This window comes from Pelmatolapia mariae, linkage group LG2, assembly GCF_036321145.2.
Source record: "Pelmatolapia mariae isolate MD_Pm_ZW linkage group LG2, Pm_UMD_F_2, whole genome shotgun sequence".
In the NCBI taxonomy this organism is placed as follows: Eukaryota; Metazoa; Chordata; class Actinopteri; order Cichliformes; family Cichlidae; genus Pelmatolapia; species Pelmatolapia mariae.
This window is the reverse complement of record NC_086228.1, coordinates 31,631,153-31,653,765: the sequence shown is the minus strand read 5'-3', so window position 1 is coordinate 31,653,765 and position 22,613 is coordinate 31,631,153. Positions and strand designations below refer to the sequence as shown.

At 43.1% G+C, this 22,613-nt stretch overlaps 1 protein-coding gene across 1 annotated transcript in view; it reads right to left on the bottom strand.

Moving 5' to 3' along the window:
- Nucleotides 1-22,613, bottom strand: part of gfra3 (GDNF family receptor alpha 3) — a 103,407-nt gene that overhangs the window by 5,453 nt on the left and 75,341 nt on the right. The window contains exons 4-7 of the mRNA XM_063498742.1: nucleotides 20,253-20,607; nucleotides 15,766-15,875; nucleotides 12,832-12,966; nucleotides 11,574-11,710 (exon numbers count right to left, since the gene is read on the bottom strand). Of these exons, the coding sequence (XP_063354812.1) occupies nucleotides 11,574-11,710; nucleotides 12,832-12,966; nucleotides 15,766-15,875; nucleotides 20,253-20,607 (737 nt within the window). The remainder of the gene's footprint in view (nucleotides 1-11,573; nucleotides 11,711-12,831; nucleotides 12,967-15,765; nucleotides 15,876-20,252; nucleotides 20,608-22,613) is intronic.

Genomic DNA, 22,613 nt, shown 5'->3' with positions numbered 1-22,613 from the left:
TGAGGGCAAGCTCCAGCTTTGAACTGTTTGTTTTGGGCTGTCCGGGCAAGGAGGATGTGGCTGCCTCCCTGGCAGCACTTGCTGCCTGGTTTTTTCTTCATAGGCGGAGAGTTTTCCCACCGCCGCTTGCTGTTCACCTATTGGACCCTCCACTGCAAGGAAGACGGCGCCCTACTCCATCTCCTCTCACTCCTTCAATGTCCTCTGTGTCGGCAGACAAAAGATCGGCAGTGCTGGTCACCACAGTGAGTAAACCGGACTCTGCCATTTTAATTAATCCAGTCACAAATGAACCGGAGGGGACAGGTTCCTTTGACGCGGCCCCGCCATCACGAAAGAGACGGCGCCGGCATCATCGTCAAACCGAAGCTCACCTCACTCCTGTGGTTTCGGAAGAACCAGCTGACTCTGGACTAGCCGCACAAGGAGCCGCAGTGAGTGAAACGAACTCTGTTGTTGGTAAGGACGTTTTTGTTATGAGAACTGAGATAGCTTCGTCTAAACCTAGGGACAGTGCCCAGTCAATTAATAATAAAACTGGGCTCGCAATGGAGGATGAGCTTAAAAGGTCTGCATTGCCAGAGAGTGGAGGTGGGCCGGAAGCTAATTCTGGGTCATTTATTAACGTAAAGAGTAGTGATGATTGTTTTTCTGGAGCTGGATGCGGAGCCTTAGTTTCTGAGCCAGTTAGCTCTGAGACAGTGAACTCTGAAGGCGCTGGTGTGGCAGCTAAATGGACAGAAGCTGTTGATTCCGAGTCACTGCACTGTGCTAATATGCATCCTGAAACTGTTTTTGTGGCTGCTGATTTGTTAACGGACCCGGTGCTAGAACATGATTCTGCCACTACAGGCAATCGGGAGGCTGGGATTCTCCCCAGGGCTTCCCCTGAGGCCGAACTGGAGGCCTCAGTTGCCTCTGGCCCCCTGGAAATTGCAGAGCCAGCTGTAACATTGTCCTCTCCACCCTTCACGTTAGCCATATCACCCTCCACTCTGTCTGCTGCCAGCTAGTCGCTCAACTGTCATCCGTTCCACCATCCGCATCCACTACTCTGCCACCACATCCACCGCCTGCTGCTGCCGTGTCGCCGTCATCACCGCCAGGTGAGGAGCTCAGCGAGCGGGGGGAGCCCGCACCGCAGCCGGAGGAGCAGCTCAGCGAGCGGAAGGAGCCCGCGCCGCAGCCGGAGGAGCAGCTCAGCGAGCCGCAGCAGGAGCTCGGCGAGCAGAAGGAGCCCGCACTGCCTGATGAGGAGCGCGGCGGTGAGCCAGAGGAGCCCGCACCGCCTGAGGAGGAGCTCTGTGAGCCGGAGCGGGAACTTGGCGAGCGGGAGGAGCAGCCACCATCGAGAGAGGGGCTCGGCGGGCCGGAGGAGCGCGCACCGCCATCGGAGGTCGGCATGCCGGAGGGACCCGCTCAGCCAGAGCTGGAGGTCGGTGTGCCGGAGGGACCCGATCAGCCTAAGCAGGGGGTCAGTGTGCAGGATGCATCTCCACGTCCAGCACGCCCTCCACGCCGTCCACATCCAGCACATCGGGGATCGCACGCCACCGCCTTTCAACTCTGTCGTCCACTGGAGCTGCAACGCTGCCGCCACCGGGCCCGTGGCCGCCCGCTGGAGCTGCAGCGCCGCCGCCATTGCACCCGTGGCAGGCCACCTGAAGTGTTCTGTGGCTATCACAGGACCCGAGGTAGGCCACCTGAACTCTTGTCTTATAGTTACTGGCCGCCTGAACTGTTTTATGGGGACAGGTTCCGCACCACTACTGGGTGTGAGGTCGAACTTTTTGGACTGTGACCCTGGTGTGGCTTTGAGGTTTTGTTTATTTAGGGATTGGGTCTGGCCCTCCGTCCTGAACCGCCCGCCGCCCGCCCTGGGTTGGTTTTCCTGTTTTTTTTTTTTTTTGTTTTTTTTTTAGTTTTTGGGGTCGTCTGGAGTCGACCCTTAGAGGGGGGGTACTGTCACGGACCCGGCTCTAGAGGACTCGGGGGTCCGTGAGCAGTGGGGATTATTATTATTATTATAAGCAACACACCTTAGTTGGTCACACAAAGCATAAAGGTAAAAAACAATATATACAGTGTTATCTTCATTTTAGATGTCAAAAAGTATTTGCGGCTCCCAGTGTTTTCTTTTACGTGGAAACGGGATCCAAATGGCTCTTTGGGTCTTAAAGGTTGCTGACCCCTTGACTAGACTCTTTAAATAGAGAGCCAATCCAGACTTCCTGTACTGGGTTTAGGGTTAGTGTAGAAAGTTTGAGTTGCCCCCAATGTGGTGTGAATGTTACGTAAAAGTGTCATGGTCCTGAGCCTGGTGACTCAGTGTTTATGTTTTTGATTATTAATATTCTTTGTTTCAGTTAGTTTCTGGTTATATTTTAGTGATTTTTAGATCTCAGGTTTTGTTCTGTGTGTCACGTCAAATCAGTTCTGTTTTCTTGGCTGTTCTTTCCCGGTCTCTATATTTGTGTATCTCCTGTGTCTCCCCAGTCAGTTATGTCTCCATGTCGTTGTTTGATACTCTTGTCTCTGTTTCAGCCATATCTCCTTGTCAAGTCTGCATCACCGTGCCTGTCTTGTGTTTCTTGTTTTACTTTGATAATCTCATGTCCTTCGTTCAGTCTTTTCAGTTTTGCTTCCCCTTTGTTTCATCATGTCAGATTAGGTTCATATGTGTCGCCCTCCATTACTCCCTTGTGTATTTAAGCCCTGTGTTTTCCTTTGTCCAATGTCGTGCCGTTAACTACCTCTGTGTTATCTCCGTTCTCCTCATGTCTCCTTGTAACTCCTAGCTCCTTTTTTTCCCCATTTCCTAGTTTATTAATTCTGTCCCTAGCTTCCTAGTTTCCAGTTTAGGTTTTGTTTTTCCATGTTTATGATGTCTGAGTTGTTGCCACAAGCTGCCTCTCTCAGGTCACCCCTCTTGTGTTTCAAGTCCTGCATTTGGGTCCTACATCTTGCCTGCCACAGCATAAAAAAAAGGGTCAAAAGGCTTAGTAGTAGTAGAAAGTACTTTAAGTGCTCATCAAGCCCTCATCAAGAAGCTGCAGAAGAACACCAGAACTGTGAATTGGGAAGCAGGCAGAAATAACAGGATTGGGGCAACTTGCACACGAGCCCGAGGACGACTGCTGGAGTTCCAACACCAGGCTAACATCAATGGGTGAACACAAACCAAATTACTTTTTATTTACTTGAACTACAAATGGCACTTGACAGAAAAATTCTAGAAGATGAACAGCTTTAGTGTTTTCCCTGAAAGAGTTTGTTATGTTCCAGTTTACCAAACTGTTTAAAATGTTTGAGTAGAGATGCGCCTGAGTGTGTAAGTGGGTGTGAGTATATAGGTATATGCACACAGTACTATTATATTTTTCATGTAATTGCTAGGCTTAATTATTGTAAACAAATGTTGGTACTCTTAAACCAGGGAAAGTGTTATAGGAAGCCTTGATCTGTGGGTAAAAGGCAGTCATCATCCCCGCCTTACCTGGGCAGAGCTGGAGCATCCTTCTCTCCTAATCTGTTCACCTGCTGCTCATCTTTAATCAACTGTAATACTTAAGGACCAGTGCAGCCATCCAGACCAGTGCGGCCATCCAGACTCCGGGAGATTATTTTAGAATGGTAAACAGTAAACATGACTCCCCGAGTTGTCACCTCGTGTTCTCCCGATTTGACTCAAGTTCCTAGGGTCTATCACGACAGTCTTCAGCAAGGAGATGGCTTCTTCACTACCTCCCTACAGGTCATAAGACAGCTGCATAGGCCTTGTCCTGAGCTCCATTACCTACTAGCAAATTGTACAATCTCTCCCGCCCTGAGAGGGAGTCTATGGAGAAATACATTAGGGATTCCCTCACCGCTGGGGTAATGTGACCATCCGCCTCCCACATAAGGGCTGGGTTCTTTTTTGTGGCCGAGAAAGATAAGACCCTCACTGAGTACCATGGACTTAATTAGATCACAGTGAAAATTAAATATCCTCTTCACCCCGGTAATTCTGTCTTCAAACTCCTCCAGGGGGCCTCCGTCTTCACTAAACTGAACCTACGAAATGTGGTTCGAATGTGGTGGTTCGAATTCATGAGGGAGATGAATGGAAAATGGCGTTTAATACACGCCTCGGTCACTTCAAGTCTTTAGTGATGCCATCCGGCCTTACTAATGCCCCACATGTCTTCCAGGCACTTATCAATGGTGTACTCCGGGATTTCTTAAACTTGTTTGTCTTTGTTTATTTAGAAGAAATTCTTATTTTTTCTAAGAGTATGGGGGAGCACCAGGTCCATGTGCATCAAGTTTTGCATCGGCTCCTTGAGAACAGATTGTATGTGAAAGCAGAAAAATGTGAGTTTCATGTAACTACAGTATCTTTCGTCGGCTTCGTGTTTCAGGGTGGGCAGGTGAAGACTGATCTGGAAAGAGTAAAAACCATGGCGGATTGGCCCACTCACACCACCTGAAAGCAGCTTCAGCGATTCTTGTTGCTTGCTAATGAGGGAGCCAAGCATCCATTTGTTGTACTGACTGACCATAAGTACCTCCGCCTTGGAGTGAGAAGTACCAGTTCTCTCGGTCCACCAACGTCTACATTCTGAGTTACCCTTAGTTTCCTTTTGCACATATTTAAGCAATCATCATTTTCCTCAGTTTTGTGTTAAAGTGAAAAAAGTATTGCAAAGTTTATTCTGCGCCTCGCTGTCTTGCTGAAGTCCGGCACTTGAGTCAAACTAAGTAAGTTGCAAAACACGACAGAAAGCTCATACCAGAGGAAAAGAGAGATATCTTAAGGGAGTCATGAGTTTAAGTTGGTGACAAAAATACCTATATATGTTGATGGGGGAAGGTAATGATGAATTAACCCACAAAGGGTTGGGAATCAACACCAGAGTGGCGTCCCCTCTTTACGATAGGTTTCCCAGCTCAAAGCACGTAGGGGCCAGCACTTGACAAGTGTAGCTGACCTGTCTTGGTGGAAGTCAGCAGTTCTAAATACAGTTCTTTGTTATTTAAATATGTCTCACTAAAGCTCTTCTGCCAACCGTGGCATTTAACCATTGTGAACATAAAACAAAGGAGATGTTAGAATTATGTTCCTTAATGTAAATGGTCAGGGAATTCCAGTGAAAAGATCTAGAATAATTACCAAACGTAAAAAGTAAAAGGCACAGATGAACTTCTTTCAAGAAACCCATCTGTTGATTGTGGAAGATGAAAAACCCAAAAGATTTGTCTTCAAAAATACTTTTTATTGCTCACATAGAAATTCACGTAAAAGAGGAGAAGCAATATTAATCTCTAATACTATTCATTTTGTGTGTAGAAAGGAAATTAAACACAATGAAGGCAGATACTTCATAGTTAAAGGACTGATGGACCAAACATTGTTACACTGGTGAAAGTGTATGCACCACCTGAAAGTGGACAGAATTTTTTAAATCTCTGTTTGACGCTGTATCAGTGGAAAATGAAGGAATCTGTATATGTGGGTGGAATCTGAACGTAATAATGAATAGAAATATGGACACAACAAGCTACAGGAACCTGTTGCTAAATTAATTAGAAATGTGTGGTGATCAATGTTCCCTCTAAGCTGCGCACGTGCGCAATTGCACACTGCTGGCACGGTCTCTGCACACAAAAAATCTGCGTTGCGCACAAAATAAAATCTAACCTGAATTGAAATGAAAGAAAATACGTTAACAATTCTGTTTTGCAGTGTTAGTCAGTAAGTGACTGGCTGCTCCCGTATGGGATTAGAACGATGCCACCTTATCCCATAGTCCAGCCAATGATGTGATTCACATTCGTATATACGCAGCTAATCAACGTCGTTGACAGGCTATGACAGCGTCCATATGTGCCGACACCGGTGTTTTAGCTAGCAAAGCGGCGTGGCTGATGTGGAGTGAAGCCACGTTAATGACAACGTGTACAACCATTGGAGATGTGAGCAGGACAGACGGAACAATTGACGGGAAAAGTGTGGACTTTATACCAGTTTTTAAATTGTGTTGATAGGCCACGTAAAACCAGAGTTATGATAAAAATATATGCAATGTTTGTTTTCTTCCTGAATACTGTCGTTGTTTATATTTACTGCGGGAAGAAACGGTAAAAACAGCGTTTTATAAGGAAAACGTTTAAAAGCACTCTCCACCTGTGAGCAAAAACAAACCAAAAAAACCCCACCCTTTCCTATTGGTCAAAAAATGTACCATGTGGACCAATCAAAAAATGATATGGCAACATGGCATTTAGTTGTTTAGGAAGGGGGAGGTTTTAGGAGTGACGGCGTGTTTTGAGATGTGAGAGATTTGCGACGTTTAGCGCAAATCTTGTGTAGTTAGTGTGTAGTGTAGTCAATAGTTTTGTTGTGTGTGTCAGAACAATGAGGCGACTGCTGAATGTTACAGGTGTTACAGGAGTGATACATCTCCTGTTGTCAGGCCTGCAGGTATCAGGCTGTTGTTCTCCTTTATCTCACAGTGGACAGAAATTATTTTTGTGTGGCATCAAATTTGATGCAGAACAGCTGATTGTTCTGTAAATAGTTTGAAATGTTTATTTAAAAAACGCCTTGGCTGCATTTTAAGTAAACAGCTGCAAAAAACTTTGTAGTTTGCATAACTCAGTTACTTTTTTGAAGAAGTAACTATATAATTCATTGCCCAACATTGGTCATTACATACTGTATTTTGCAGACAGAGAGTTACAGGACTCTCTCCCAGACCACAGAGTCATAGTCATAATACAAGTCAGAGCTTTATAAAAAAAAATAAAATAGAAAGTTGTGTTTTCAAAATTGGAGTTAAAGTTATTTTTACTTCCAATAGTGTTAACATACTACACAGGTCATGAACAAGATTTTTTTTTTTAAATTGCATTGTAAGTGGGCTAAAGCAGTTATTTAAAAGTAGTCTAACATAAACGTAAATGCTGTAATTTTAATATTTTAATAAACCATGTAACTTGGATGGATTTGATGCTGGCGTGACCACAGTGCACACGTCTGCTGTGGCTCACAGTGGTCCAAGGGGACGCTCAGGGAGTTTGTGCGTTCGCTCAGACACATGAAAAATTAGAGGGAACATTGGTGGTGATGGTCATGGTCCCTGTGGCTGTCCGGCTGACTCTGTAAGGCTTCATGTGTTTTTGCTTTTGTTTTTGCTCACGCTCTCTCTACCTCTGCTGTCTCCTGCCTGGGCAGAGCTCACCACGGGCTCTCGCCTTTGGCCCACGCACCTGCAGGCAATTACACACCTGAGGCTCATTATCCAGCAGTTTCCTGGCTACTACTTAAGGTGGTGGCTCAGAGTTTCTCGTCGATGGACTGTTGTACAGACTCACGTTAGTGTAACCCTGGCTTTGAGTTTCTCTTGTGTTTTCCAAGCGTTATTTAGTGTTGATTCTACTTCGTCTGTTTGTAAACAGATTTCCCTAGACCCGTCTCTTGGGCATTTCCTTTATTCCCTAGAGTGTGGCGAGTGTTGCGTGGAGTGTGTTGGAGTACGTGAGCAGAGCAAGAGTGCAGAGCAGTGGAGTGTATGGAAGAGCCCCCTTTCCTCCCTACCCTTGGATCCCCGGAGTCCCGATTCACTCCCAACACTTTGTATATAGTTCACTTGGTGTTTGTAAATAAAACACTCCATCCATCTGCTTATCCTTTTCAGCGTCGCGGGGGGCGCTGGAGCCTATCCCAGCTGTCATATGGCGAGAGGCAGGGTACAGCCTGGACAGGTCGCCAGTCTGTTGCAGGGCTAACACAGAGAGACAGACAAACATTCACAATCAAACCAATGGGCAATTTAGAGTTTCCAATTAACCTATCCCCACTAACTGCATGTCTTTGGACTGTGGGAGGAAGCTGGAGTACCCGGCGAGAACCCACGCAAACACGCAAACTCCAACTGATGGTGGAATTGAACTCAAGAATTACTGTGCGGCGACAGTGCTAACCACCGTGCCACCGTGCTGCCCAAAAATAAAACACTGTTAAGTTTAATCTTTCCGTCTACACTGGAGTGCGTTCAGTCAGCCCTCGATGGGCGGAGAAATTGCCACCCTCTCCAAAAGAATTACACCCACTACTCAGTAACCCCTTCTGTTAATTTTAGAATAGACGACTTTTTTACACAAAGACAGAATAGGGATAAAATTCAAGAGTGCGTCATCTGAGTATCGGATGATTCAACTCATAGTATCATTTGCTTAAAGCTTAGGTTGAAAAGTGCAAACAGAAATACAATTTGCAGGGTTGATGTCAGAATATTGAACAATCCAGAGATAATTAAAGAAATCAAGGGGGAGATAAAACAATATCTAGAAGAAAATGATGATAATAATAAATTAGGACCAAAAGCCACAAAACTACTGGCAAATAACAACATTAACAACACCACATTATCAACTTCGACACAAATCTAAAGAAGAAAAAATAACTGGTTTGTTGCTCACTGGTCCAATGTCCTCTTTTCTGATGAGAGCAAATTTTGCATCTCATTTGTAAACCAAGGTCCCAGAGTCTGGAGGAAGAATGGAGAGGTTCATAATCCAAGACACTTGAAGTCCAGTTTCCACAGTCTGTGTTGATTTGGGGAGTCATGTCAACTGCTGGTGTTGGTCCACTGTGCTTTATTAAGTCCAGAGTCAACACAGCCATCTACCAGCACATTTTGGAGCACTTCATGCTTCCTTCTGCAGACAAGCTTTATGGAGATGCAGACTTGGCACCTGCCCACACTGCCAAAAGTACCAAAACCTGGTTCAGTGACCATGGGATTACTGTGCTTGATTGGCCAGCAAACTCGCCTGACCTGACCCCCATAAAGAATCTATGGGGCATTGCCAAAAGAAAGAGGAGAGGCATGAGACCGAACAACTATCGAAGCATCCTGGTCTTCCATAACACCTCAGCAGTGCCACAGGCTGATAGCATCCATGCCACGGTGCATTGAGGCAGTAATTCATGCAAAAGGGGCCCAAACCAAGTACTGAGTACATATGCATGATTGCACTTTTCAGAGGTCCGACATTTCTCTATTTAAAATCCTTGTTTTATTGATTTCATGTAATATTGTAATTTTCTGAGCTTTTGAAGTTGGGGTTTACAAAAGCTGTAAGCCATGATGAACAAAATTATAACAAATAACGGGTTGAAATATCTAGTGTTGCATGAAATGAGTCTATATCATATATTAGTTTCACCTTTTAAGTTGAAATAAATGGACTTTCGCATGATATTCCCAATTTTTCAAGCTTCCCCTCTAATAGGGAAGGGAGTTGAGAACCGGTTCCAGCAGCCCAATTCTCCTTCATCGTTAGTCTGCCTGGGTATCAGCCCCACTTATCAGTTCTCCCACTCTCGCTACGAACAGCTGATTTCAGTTTGTGTGCTGGAGGAGGAAAATAGTGGAACAGTCTCCAGCGTGGATATGGACATTACTTTTATTTTTATTGCACAAAAGAATGAAAGTGCGATGATAAAGTGGAGACTGCTCCAGGACAAGAACAACTGCATTATGCTATTAATGCAACTTCACAAGCTCTTCGCAAGCACTGGCACAGACAGCATGCTAACGCTAAGCTAGCCAAGAATGCAGAGTAAACGCAGACCCCAAACCCACCCACAAAGTGCTGAACTTCAACAGGTAACAAGCTGATGAGCAGTCAGGCCGCAGCCTCCATTTCTGCCTGTTCATGTTTCTAAAGCAGAATCACCGTGACTATCACTTTAAAGTGTCTTTGTGCTGGTTTCCATCTTTCCTGTGTGCTGTCAGCTTTGTGTTCATATCTAAATACTAAGTGAAAAATCATGTGTGTCCTCAATAGTGTGTTTCAGATCATTTTACAGAGTAACATGAGAGTAACATAACGAGTAGTATAACGAATGTCTTTTTTCAGGGTGTAATTAAGTAACGTACTGCAAGAAAAGTGAAAAGTTTTAAGAAAAGTATTGTGTAATATGTGCAATTACTTTCTTGAGTAATGACCCCCACACTGACCATAACAAAGAGGGGAAACACCTTCAACGTGCAAAAACATTTGACCACACAGCATGTAATTAATTTGCATGAATGTAATGTCTTTGATATGCTGCTTAGGGATGGTGGTGACTCTCAAAGTGGAGCCAATGAGAATCGATAAGGAATCAAATCAATAATCAATATCGATAATGGAATTGGAATTGCTAAATTCTTATCAGTTTCCATCCCTATATATTAAACCACTGGCTCAGATGATTAGGCAAGATAACTCGTTGACAGGGATCAAAATCAATAACCAGGTACACACTATTAGTTCAGATTAGTTATTCACAGACAATATCATGATATGTTTAACAGACCCAGTTAATTCCTTTTTAAAATTAAGGCAAGCATTAAACACATTAGGAAAATACTCAGGTTACAAGATAAATATTAAAAAGACTCAACTTCTATTATTCAATTGTATCCCAGACCAAAAGCTCCAAGAATTGAAAATAAATTGGAATGCAAACAAACAATATCTAAGTTTTTAGTTCTATACATAACTGAAAACTTAGCGTCCTTATACCAACTACGTTCCAATTGACTCAGACATACAAAAAAATCTTGATAGATGGAATACATATCCTGTGAATCTAGCAGCACAATTATTATATTTATGTTTAACCCTGCCAAGCACCAGAGGCACATTTTCATAGATGGGATAAATCTATTTCTAGATTTATTTGGGAAGGAAGGAAACCCAGGATTCATTACAACATTACAGCTACGTAAGACTGAAGGAGGGATGGCTCTTCCCTATTTAAAAAACTATTTTGACGCAGCTCAGTTACACATTCTGGTATATTAATGTAATACAGAATACACCAAATAGAAATAGAGACCTCCATATTCAGTTTTCCAATCCAAAGAAGTATAGGGGAGAGTAAGATCAAAGTTTCAATAAAAGAAAATTCTAATCCTATAGTCAGATTTACTCTAGAAAAATGGTACACGGTAGTAAAACTTCTAAAGCTGGAAATGGATTTATTACTATTAAAATGGATATTATACGACAACACATTCATACCAGGAAAATTAGACTCCAGCTTAAATGGTGGGCACTAAAGGGGATTACAGCACAATTACTCAAAAAGGACAACTCATAAGCTTCAAATATCTCAAAGACACATTTGACCTCATGAGCCAAGATTTCTATAGATATCTAAATATATTTATATATAAGTGTGAGACTATTATTTGAGATACAAGTGGCAAGTGGCACAACAGTGTAGCTCACCCATTTTGAGGACCCCCATGATGGTTTTTCCTTGTGCTAAATTGAAAGATTTAATAAATACTGAAAGGATATCGGCTTGATTTTTCCAGGCCCATAGTTTTAAACAGTAAAAATGGAGGACTAACACAATAACTGAGGTATAAAAGCCCAGCAACAGAGATAACCACATAATAAATAAAAGTGTGACAGTGATTTGATGGGCTTAGACCAAAGATAACAAGAAGGCTTTAGGATAAGTCTGAAAGGTAATTTAAAATGTGGCAGCAGTGATGAGCGGTGATGAGCTTTAGCGTACTCACAATGTTGTTGTGCTCAGGCAGGTGGTTATTCTTCAGCAGTTCATCCTTCTGAACCAGCGGGGAGGGTCTAGGCGCTGGAGGTTGGGTGATGTCTGCAGGCAGCAAGCCGAGGCTCCCCATCCAGCTGATGGAGTTACCTGCTTGGAGAAACAAGCACATTACTCCCTCTGTCTCTGTGTGTATGCGTGCGTGTGTGTGTGTGTGTGTGTGTGTGTGTGTGTGTGTGCGCGCGCGTGCACAGGTCTGCAACACTCCATCTGTGTAGGCATGAAAAAACATCTATTTGGCAGCTTTATTGTTAGAGCAGTTGGCAGCTAGATAAATTACAATGATTTACGGACAATACATCGATTTATAGATCCAGGCTTTAGTGTTTAGATGTTTATGGCCATTGTGTATGGACACCATTATTGACAGTTCTTGTGATTGAATGACAGCTGAAGGGGCTTTATCCTGCAGATTTTTCTTTTCACACCCTACAAACCTGCAGAGACAATCTGTAAAACTCTCCTGACTGCTAAGGTTGCAGCATGTAGCTGCCTTTAAAAAAAGGTAGAGCTCAGTTCATGCTGAGTACACCACTGCTGGAGACAACCACCCAGAACGATCCAGCAGACACTGTCACAGCCATTTTTTCCTTTATTTCCTTTGATCTGAATCTTAATATATCTTTGATAGTAACACACATTAATGCTGTTTTCACAATTCCTCAGATGCATTATTTAAAGCAGACATTATCAAAATAAATTGTGTGTCAAGTCTTTACAGTGTGTCTATTTTCAAACAATCCCAGAAATATAAACACTTGCATGATTTAGTGTAAAAGACATCTGCATTTGCATGCAGAGCATCATGGGACACCATTAAACCATAAGCTGTTACTTTTTATATTTTTTTAGGCTACATTAGAAAAATTGGCTGCACAGCGTAGCTTATGCTACCTCATGAGGAAATGTTTTTTAAGTAAGATTCATCAAAGCAGTCGTTTTCTTTCTGACAAGTAGGTATGCATTGGACTGGCCTAGTTTTCATTCATTTATTTGATAAACAGCATTTTTTGCTGTTGCATTTTCATTTTATTTCATGTAAAATATTTAATTTATCATGGCTGTCAAACATTTTAAAAATGGAAATTAAAGAATTATATTGCAAACAGTTTAGACGAGGGGTAACAAACAAGTTAATCAAACTTGTTACATCCTGTTATTTGGAATGAAAAATTATTGCTGTATATGAAACGTATGCACTGTAGACTCACGCAGGCAGCTGTTGTGGGTGAAGATGCGTTGCAGTTTCAGACATTCCTGCCACTGGTTGCCACTGCCTTCACAGTTGCACCACAGCGACACATCTGCAGAGCTGTTACTGATGTAGTTGGGCGTCATGATGGTACCTGTGGTTTTAAAAGGTCAAGGTGTTGTCATAGAAACTTCACTGTGGGCAGATCAAAGGTTCTGGATTTTACATTTTAATGATAATTTAATCAATCTTTGAGACCATGTTCTAAGAGACTTCAAGCATTTATTGGCTTCTACATAAAGTTTTACTTAGAACGACTGAGCACGAAATTGAAACTGGTTTTGTGTTCAGAACAACATAACAACCACTTAATGACCTTCATTTAAAGGACTCAAGGGATATTGAAGTTTTCTGGTACTATCTTGTCAATTTTTAAGCCACAAATTTGCATTTTGGAAGTTAGCTAGCACTTTAACAAGCAGTAAAAAACATGACTCAGTACAAAACACACACACAAAGAACATTTCAACATTTGATACATTAGTTTCCATTTGTTCTGATAGATAGATATCTTAATACATTTAATATTAACATTTTTGGAGCCCTCGTGTAAGTTACTTAACAGGCAAATATAAACTACTTTGGAATAGAACATGGATAGAAATAACAGAAACTAGTATCCATCCCTCAGTTTAGAATACAATAAGGTTTTCACTACAGACACGTGAACAAATATTGTAACACGTGTCTACGATTCAGATGTAGTTTTCTGGGATCATGTTAAAACTGGCACAATACTGTAATGTTAATAACAAATGTAACTTATTTGATACTGCTCTTTCAATGTATATGTTCTTTTTAAAGGAAACCAATCTGTAAGTATGGGTTTGTACCGCTGGCAGGCTACCTCGGTGTAAAGGTTTGTGCCATGAGACTTTGAGAACGATCATCAACTAGTGTCTGTTCAAGCCAGCATGGCCATAGTACTGATGTGTCAGAAAATAATTAAAGAGTGAGCTCTTTGTATGTGTTTGTGCCTGGGACTGCCCCAGTGGATTTTGATGTTGGATGCTGAGCTATGAAAATCCCCAAGTACATGTAATAAAATTTATTGTTTATTTTGAGAAAAACAGGAATGAGATATTACAATGTTTTATGATGCATTATACTGCTGATTTATAAGAAATTCTGTTTATGTAGAATCATGGCCTTATTTCTCTGATTAGAAAGAACAAAACATACTGAACAGGAAGCCAAGGTCATAACTGAGAGAGAAAGAATGTGAATACTTAGTTTGGAGGGGGGCCGAAGCTATAAGAATGTGAGAAACAGTCAGACACTGTATTGTATGGCATATTGATTAAAGAGATTGTTGACTGAGCATTAAACGCCGAGTGTTCCTTCAGTCCAAAGATGAAAGAGTTGGGGTATTTAACAACGTGCACATTTGTGACGTTGTGTTAGTAATCAGCATATTAACCACACCCCTAAAAGTGCACCCTGAATAGACCCGGAAACCAAACTTTCAAGCAACGGTGAGTACACTAGCGTAGATAACACCAGGTTGTGTGTTAATTTGTGCTGTAAGAACATCTCCACCCCCATCAAGCTCGCCCAAATCACCAGAACACAAACACCATAACAAAGCCCAGGAGAACCAGATTGGTTGCAGCCAGTAGCAACAACGAAGAAGCTGAAAACACCATTGTACTGTGTGAGAAACATGCATGAAAGCCTGCGCCAGTGTCCAATTTGAATTTGTAAAAGGCTTCAACTTTAATGGTCCCAGAATTTCATCTCTGCTTTTTGCAGATGATGTGGTTATGTTGTCTTTATCAGGGGGTGGCCTCCAGCTCACACTGGAGCAGTGTTGCAGCCAAGTTTGAAGCAGCGGGAATGTGATTCAGGACCTCCAAATCTGAAGCCATGGTCCTCAGCTAGAAAAGGATGAAGATCCCACTTTGGATTGGGGACAGGTTGGTGCCCCAGTTGGAGGAGCTTAGGTATCTCGGGGTCACATGTGAGGGAATATGGTGGCAACAGATTGACAGTCGGGTTGAGAAGTGATGGGGACACTGTACTACTCTGTTGTGGTGAAGAGAGAGCTTACTGTAAAAGCGAAGATCTCGATTTACCAATCAATCTACGCCATCAACCTCACCTATGGTCACAAGCTTTGGGTAGCGACTGAAAGAATGAGATTGCAGCAGATGAGGTTTCTCTAAGGGTGGCTGGTTAGAGTGAGGAGTTGAGACATTTGAGAGGGGCTCAGGGTAGAGCTGCTATTCCTCCGTATCGAAAGGAGCCAGTTGATGTGGTTTGGGCATCTGACAAAGATGCCTACAGGGTGCCTCCTGGGTGTGGTGTTCTGGGCATGTCCCACTGGAAGGAGGCCCATGGGAAGACCTAGAACATGCTGGAGAGATTACATCTCTCAGCTGGCCTGGGACCGCCTTGATGTTTACCCCGGATAAACTGAAGAAGGTGGCTGTGGAGAGGGAGGTCTAAGCTTCTGTGCTTAAGCTGCTGCCCTGCGATCCGGCATGGCTAAGCAAGTAAATAAATTTCTGTAAATTTAAATGTTTCAAACACTATTGATGAGATAGATTACAACATCAAGAGAGGGACTGTAGAATGCACATTTTTTTAAACTGCAATGGTGTCAGATGGGACAGGTTGAAACACTGACACTCAGACTCGTTACCTTTTCTTTTTCCTCTTTTTCGTTGTTTTGTCCATACTGTGTGTTTCGTGATTCTTGTTTGTTACACTTCAAAAGTAACTAAGGGCTCTGTGTTTTCTAAATTTCTCTGAAACTGTAATAAAAATGACAAACATGCCAAATCCGACACTTCAGTTCTGTCTTGGTGCTGGTAACCTGCAGCCTTCTATTTTTTGGTAAGGCAGTAGGCTTTTTCGTCTTTTTCTCCCTCCTTCCCCGTGTGTTTAGTACCTATGAGTCCGGCATAGGCTCGGAGACAGAGGCCTGCTGAATCTTTCAGGCAGCCGCTGGCTGTCAGATGAGATGGTTGGCAGTTATTGAGGAAATCAGCCAGTCTGGACCTGGCAACAACACAAACAACAAGTCAATATCAACATTAAAAGCAGGCAAGACTAACTTACACAACACCTTCTTATGTATAATAAACTTAGCACAAAAAATAAGAAAATTTGTCTTTGGCTGATTATTTCTTTGCTGTAGCAATACTTCTTAGCAAAAAATCATCTGTCTTTAGAAAGCCTGTTTATTTCCCATTAAATGGCGTCACATTTGTAAAGAAAATGCATTTATGGTTTGAGCAGTTGAGTATATGGGTTGCACCCATGTAAAATTTGCCAAATATGATCTGCCAAATACTAAACAGCTTATTCTGTTATTGACTCTTGTTTTGATCCTCTGTTACTGTAGACACCAGCTGATAATCAGGTGTTTGATTGGCACCTCAGTAATGGCACCTCTGAACGTGGACCCTGCTACAGCAGTCAGTTGGTGTCTCCTTCAAACATGCCATGTTTGATAGATGTGGACAGGGCCCATGCCGTAGGGCAATTTCAAGCAGGTGTTCCACAACACCAAGCTGCAATTTTATTTGGAGTGAGCCCTAATACCATCTCCAAATAGAAGTTTCACGTCCATATATACGGGGGATGTCAGAGACACGCTGCAAAGTGGGCCGCTCCCAAAAAGACAAAGCCAGATCATGTCAACTCTCACCACCTAGGAGCTACAGATTTGCAGTCAAGGTTTGCAGGACAACATGACTGATGGCTCTCTCATTGCACACAGTCAATCTGTGATTTCAAAAGGGTGCCAGGAGGCCTGCTGATTGGCCTTCACAATTTGTGCTGGTGTTGGCAACATGCGCACTGGAAAGTGAACATGTGGAGAAATTTTATGTGGCGTGATGAGTCCAGATTCTGCCTATGGCAGTTCATAAAATCAAATTGCAGAGAAGATGCAGAGAATGCTATATTGACTGCTGGACCAATATGGTAACCACTTTTGGTGGAAGCAGTGTAATAGTGCATCTCCCTCACTAAAGAAAAACAAGGGTTTCAATCATTGGATGCATAGCAGTGAAAATTTATGCTATGCCTTCTGATGATACTCCCTAAGGGAAGCATGTATAATGTAAACAGAACTGGTCCTAGCACTGAACCCTGTGGAACTCCATAAATAACCTCAGCATGTGAAGAAGACTCTCCATTTACATGAACAATTGGGAGTCTATTAGATAGATATGATACAAACCACTGCAGTGCAGTACCTGTAATACCTACAGCGTGCTCTAATCGCTCTAATAGGATATTATGGTCGACAGTATCGAACGCTGCACTGAGGTCTAGCAGGACAAGCACAGAGATGAGTCCACTGTCAGAGGCCATAAGAAGATCATTTGTAACCTTCACTAAAGCTGTTTCTGTGCTGTGATGAGCTCTGAAACCTGACTGAAACTCTTCAAATAAGCTATGGTTCTTTCACATGCAACTGAGGCCCCTGTTTGTTCCATCCATCAGCCATCCATTTTCTGCTGCTTATCTGAGTTTAGGCTGCAAGGGCAGCAGTCTCAGCACAGAAGCCATGACATCCCTCACCCCAGCCACCTCCTTCAGCTCATACGGACATTCCCAAGACAGCTGAGAGGTAATATCTCTCCAGGAAGTCTTGGGTCTGTACTGGGCCCTCTTCCTGGTACAACATACCTGGAACACCTCACCTAGAAGGTGTACAGAAGACATTTTAGTTAGATTCCTGAATCACCTCAACTGTGTAGACGAGCAGCAATGCTACTCAGTCCCTCTTGAATGACTGAGCTCCTCACCCTATCTTTCACAGAGAGCCCAGCCACTCTTCAAACGAAACTAATTTCTACACCTTGTATTCACAACCTCATTCTTTCAGTCACTAATCAGAGCTCATGACCATAGGTGAGGGTAGGAGCCTAGATTACCTGGTGAATGACTAGCTATGCTTTAACACTCAGCTCTCACTTCACCACAACAGATTAGTACAGCACCTGCATCAGTGCGGACACCTCCCCGATCCATCTGTCTTATGTTCCACTCTAACTCATGAACAAGACCCCGAGATACTTGAACCCCTCCATTTAGGCCAGTAAGTTGTCCCTAACCCAGAGTGTGTATGCCAACTTTTTCCACCTCAGACTTGGGGGTGCTAATTCTAAATTCTCAGGTCGCCAAAGTGGAGAAACTCCACTACTTGGCTATGCCCTTTACATGCTGTTCTATCCATAAAAACTATGAACAGAATCAGTGACAAAGGGCAGCTCAGGGGAAGTCCAGCAACCACCGGAAATGAGTCCTACTTACTGCTGGCACAATGAACCAAGCTCTTGCTACAGTTTTAAAGGGACTGAATGGCCTACAACAATGGACTAGACACCCCATACTCCCAAAGCACCCACCACAAGGGACCTGGGCAAATGCCTTTTCTAAGTCCACAAAATGCATATAGACTAGTTGGGCAAACATACACCCTTCAAATATCCTTAAGAGGATAAAGAGTTGGTCCCGTGTTCCACGACCAGGACGAAAACAGCATTGTTCCTTCTGAATCCAAGGCTCAACTAACAGATGGACTTGCCTTTTCATTACTCTTGCATAAAGCTTCTCAAGAAGGCCAAAGAATCCCACTGTAGTTGGAGCACACCCTCCGGCCCCCCTTCTTAAAGATGGGAGCCACCACCTGAGCCTGCATATTCAGAGGAACCATTTCAGACCTCCACACGACAATGCAAAGATGTGTCAGCTAGGACAGCCCTACATCGACATTCTTCAGGAACTCTCATCCACTCCAGGGGGCCTGCCACTATGCAGTTGTTTAACTATGTGAGTGACTTCACCCCAGTGATTAGCGAGTCGTCCCCCTCCTCCTCTTCATCAGTGCCGCACTCCGTTGGCCTGCCAGTACCTGTCAGCTACCACTGGAGTCCCACAGTCTAACCAAGCCCAATAAAATTCCTTCAACCTGATGGCTCCCTTCACCTCTGATATCCACCATCTGGTTCTGGGATTGCTGTCACAGACACCAACAGCCAACAATCTTTCAGTAGCAGCTCTTTGCAGCAGCCTTAGCAATGGAGGTGCAGAACATGGTCCACTCAGACTTAATGTTGCTGGCCTCCCTTGAAATGCAATTGAAGCCAGAGATGAAAACAGAAGATCTTGATGACTGTGGCAGACATTCCCAGTGCACTGTCACTATAAGTTTAGGTACACCAAGTCTGGTTCCAGATCAGGCAGACTATATCTAATTGGTTTCTCCGAACCTCGCTCAGCCTCCTTCCCCACCAGCGAGATGACATTCCGTGTAACACAAGTCAGTTTTGGAAGCTGGGGATTGTCCAGAATGGGGTGGCAGTCAGAGGTGGTGATGTTGGCGCTTCAAAGTTTGCAGGACCCTTGAATTGTTATGCTGCATAGAGATTGTATGAATCACCGCTCACCCAGGATCTGCCATGGAGACCCTACCAGGGGCCCTGACAACATAAATCCATAGATCAATGGGACACACCAACCACTCGACTGCAATAAGGTGTCAACTTATAGAAGGAGACCCAGTTTGTTAAATTCATAATTTGTTAAACTGCTAGTATGTCTTGCTCCTTCAGATTTAAATCATCCAAATCATTAAACAACATGAAACAAGAGTCAATTGCTGAATAAAGTGTTTGGCATTGGAAGCAAAATCTTTCATTGGCTGAAATGCAGCCCAAAACCATAACAAAGCCTCCATCAAGTTTTACAGATAACTGTAAACACTCACTGTTAAACCTCTCCTGACCTACTTCACACATACTGATAAAATTGGCAACAGGTTTTCAGTAGCGATGAATCCAAAGTTTTTGTTTTTTGGTTTAACTCTTTACGTCGAAATTGTATGTACCTATGTCAGATCTTTGCAGGATTCCCCCCCCCCCCCCCCCCCGTTTTTTTCTTAAGGACATTTCATATACAGTTTATCTACTCTAGATAGGTTGTTTTACATCTGCTGCTGTTTTTGTCCTCTACTTGTCAAGGTTCCTCAGATTTGGGAATCATTTTGTTGGTGAAGAAATGTATTGAAGTGCCCAAAGACACTAATTAAAATGTTTCTTTGGTAATCATCTGTTATGTATAGACATCACTAGCTCATTCCTTTACTTTGGTGACTGTTTTTGTTTGAAAAATACAGAGGTTAGCATTAAGTGGCAAAAACTGAAAAATATCTTCCTCTGAAAATGGTCAGGTTCAAGTACTGGACAGAAATATGCAAATACATCAATGGATGTCCAAAGAAAAGCTTCAGAAAGCCTGGGGAAATATTGCTCAAGACCACTTTAAAAATTACAAAAAAGTCTGGCTCATTGGAAGCAAAATATAAAGAAATTAGGGGTGGCTCACAGTACTGTACATCTGCCTCTGCGCTTTATGTCTAACCTGCAAAGGTCGTCTCGGCGACAGAAGCTTTGCTGATGGAGGCAGTTCAGTTGCAGACCTTCTTTGTCGTGGTAGGAGCAGGAGGGTACAATGGTTTTCCTTCTCCTCTCACCACACAGGGTATCAGTGCAGCGGCAGAATAGGACACCCAGGCTGTACTCTTCTGGCACCCGCTCCAGAAAGCGACGTAATGATCGGTGGCATTTGTGTTGGTTACATCTGTTGGTACCAGGCATCGGCTTTGTGCAGGCTAGCACATATTCTGATCGTAGGTTACCACACTTTTCGTACAAGCCACAGTCTTGTGCTGCCTTCAAGCACTGGTTCTCACCACCCAGTTGCATGAAAGATGAGGCTGGGGGTGGGGGGGTGGGGGTCAGAAGAATAGACCAAGAGAAGATATTCCTAGGATTAGCATACTCTTTGACTACATTCCTCAACATGTCAGTTCATACCTGGGATTTTAAATCAGCACTTGTAATTGGATCTGGCTTCTAAGCACTTTTTGCAAAAACATGAAGGCTATATCATTTCTGTTAGAGAACAAATATCAGAGTCCTGCACAGTTTTAACAAGCTTGATTCAGTACAGAAGCAAAACCATTACCTGAAACTATAATCCAAGCCTGGCCATTAGTGATCACACATTTAGGCCACACAGTAACTTGCATGTATGGCCAATAGATTTGCTAAATTAACCCTTTATTGACCGGCCCTTCAAATATACCTGTAAAATGGGCCCGCCGGTGGGCCCATGGTCAATAAAGGGTTAATGTCAAACTTTTTTGACTGCATAAAATATACCAAACAACAATGTAGCATTCTCAGACATTCTCAAAGTTTTGTGTGCTACTGAGCTGAATTTTATAGGCGATTCCACATTGAAACAGTCAGCATGTCTGCATTGGCCAGGCTTGTTAATAGCAGCAACTGGTGCATGCATGTTGCTTTTGCTTAATCATATGTGATGGTAAAACACTTAAAAGCAAAGTAGGGAAAGGAAAAAAATTGGCAGTTTTAGATTGACATTACAAAATGAAATAATACAGTGGGTAAAATGCGTATTGAACATGTCATCATTTTTCAAAGTGAAAGTGTGTGTAAATGAAAGTATTGGATGTGCTTACGGAGATTTGTTTAATACTTTGTACAAAAGCCTTTCATTGCTCAGGAATGAAATGAATGAATGAATGAATGGAATTTTGCATGGTGAGTGTGCATCCAGGCCATGGCAGTTGAATACATTACTTATTGTTTTCTTTAAAACAATTGTAACTGGTGATGCCAGGTTTTTCGGTAGCTCTCCACAAGTGGTCCTTGGCTCTTGGACAATTCTTCTGATAATTCTTTTCACTCTTCTGTCTAAAACCTTGGCTACTGGTTGTGACCAGTTTATGGTGAAATGATGTTCTTTCCACTTCTGGGATATGGTGCAAGACGGCTCGCTGGAACCTTCAGGAGTTTAGAAGTCCTTCTGTAGGCCTCGAGAGAGCCATTGTTTTGTTCTCTGTTTGCTGACAGATTTTAGCTGTGTCATGACTTTCCATGCCTTTTTATACCTCCCTTTCTTCATGTGTTCAAAACTTAATAATAATAATAATAATAGAAAGCACTCTGGCACACTGTTGCCTCACAGTAAGAAGGTCCTATATTCAGTGTTCGCTGGTCCTTCGGTGTGGGCCTTTCTGTGTGGAGTTTGCATGTTCTCCCTGTGGTTGCGTGGGTTCTCACCCACAGTCCAAAAACTTGCAGTTAAGCCCCTTTTCCATTCGTAACTACTCAGATTGACTCGCCAGGATTTTCCTTTATGTCATATTACCTGGTACCAGTTACTTTTTTAGTACCTGCTCGGCCGGGGTTCCAAGCGATCCAACCAGGAACGCTTGATCGCTTGCTACTAAAATGTGACAGGGTCACGCTGCATGCCACCGATTTCCTGGTCAGTAGCGTCACTCGATGAGTCATGAGAGCGTCTTGTTCACAATAATTAAAAACGCCATTTTTGAAACCTGGGAACGAGGGAAATGGCTACAGAAAAACCGCAGTGATTACCCGAGTCTGAGGAAAAGCCACAGAACAAGCAGCAGGCACATTCTTGCCTCAATGTCCACCTTTGTTGTACCGTTCGTGTTGCATATTAATTAAATCACGAGGCACCCAGGCTATGACAACAAGCATTCACTCTGGGTTGTAATGGAAAACCAGTTGATCCGAGTTCATCCGAGTCGTGGTGTTTCAATGTGTCTTCACCATGTCTTGAATTCTGAGATTTAGCAGATGGGGGAACCCTAAGTTCAGGAGTAGCAGGGCAGCAAGTTTGACAGGAGCTAAGCTAGAAGCGACCAAGGGTACCACATTCTGC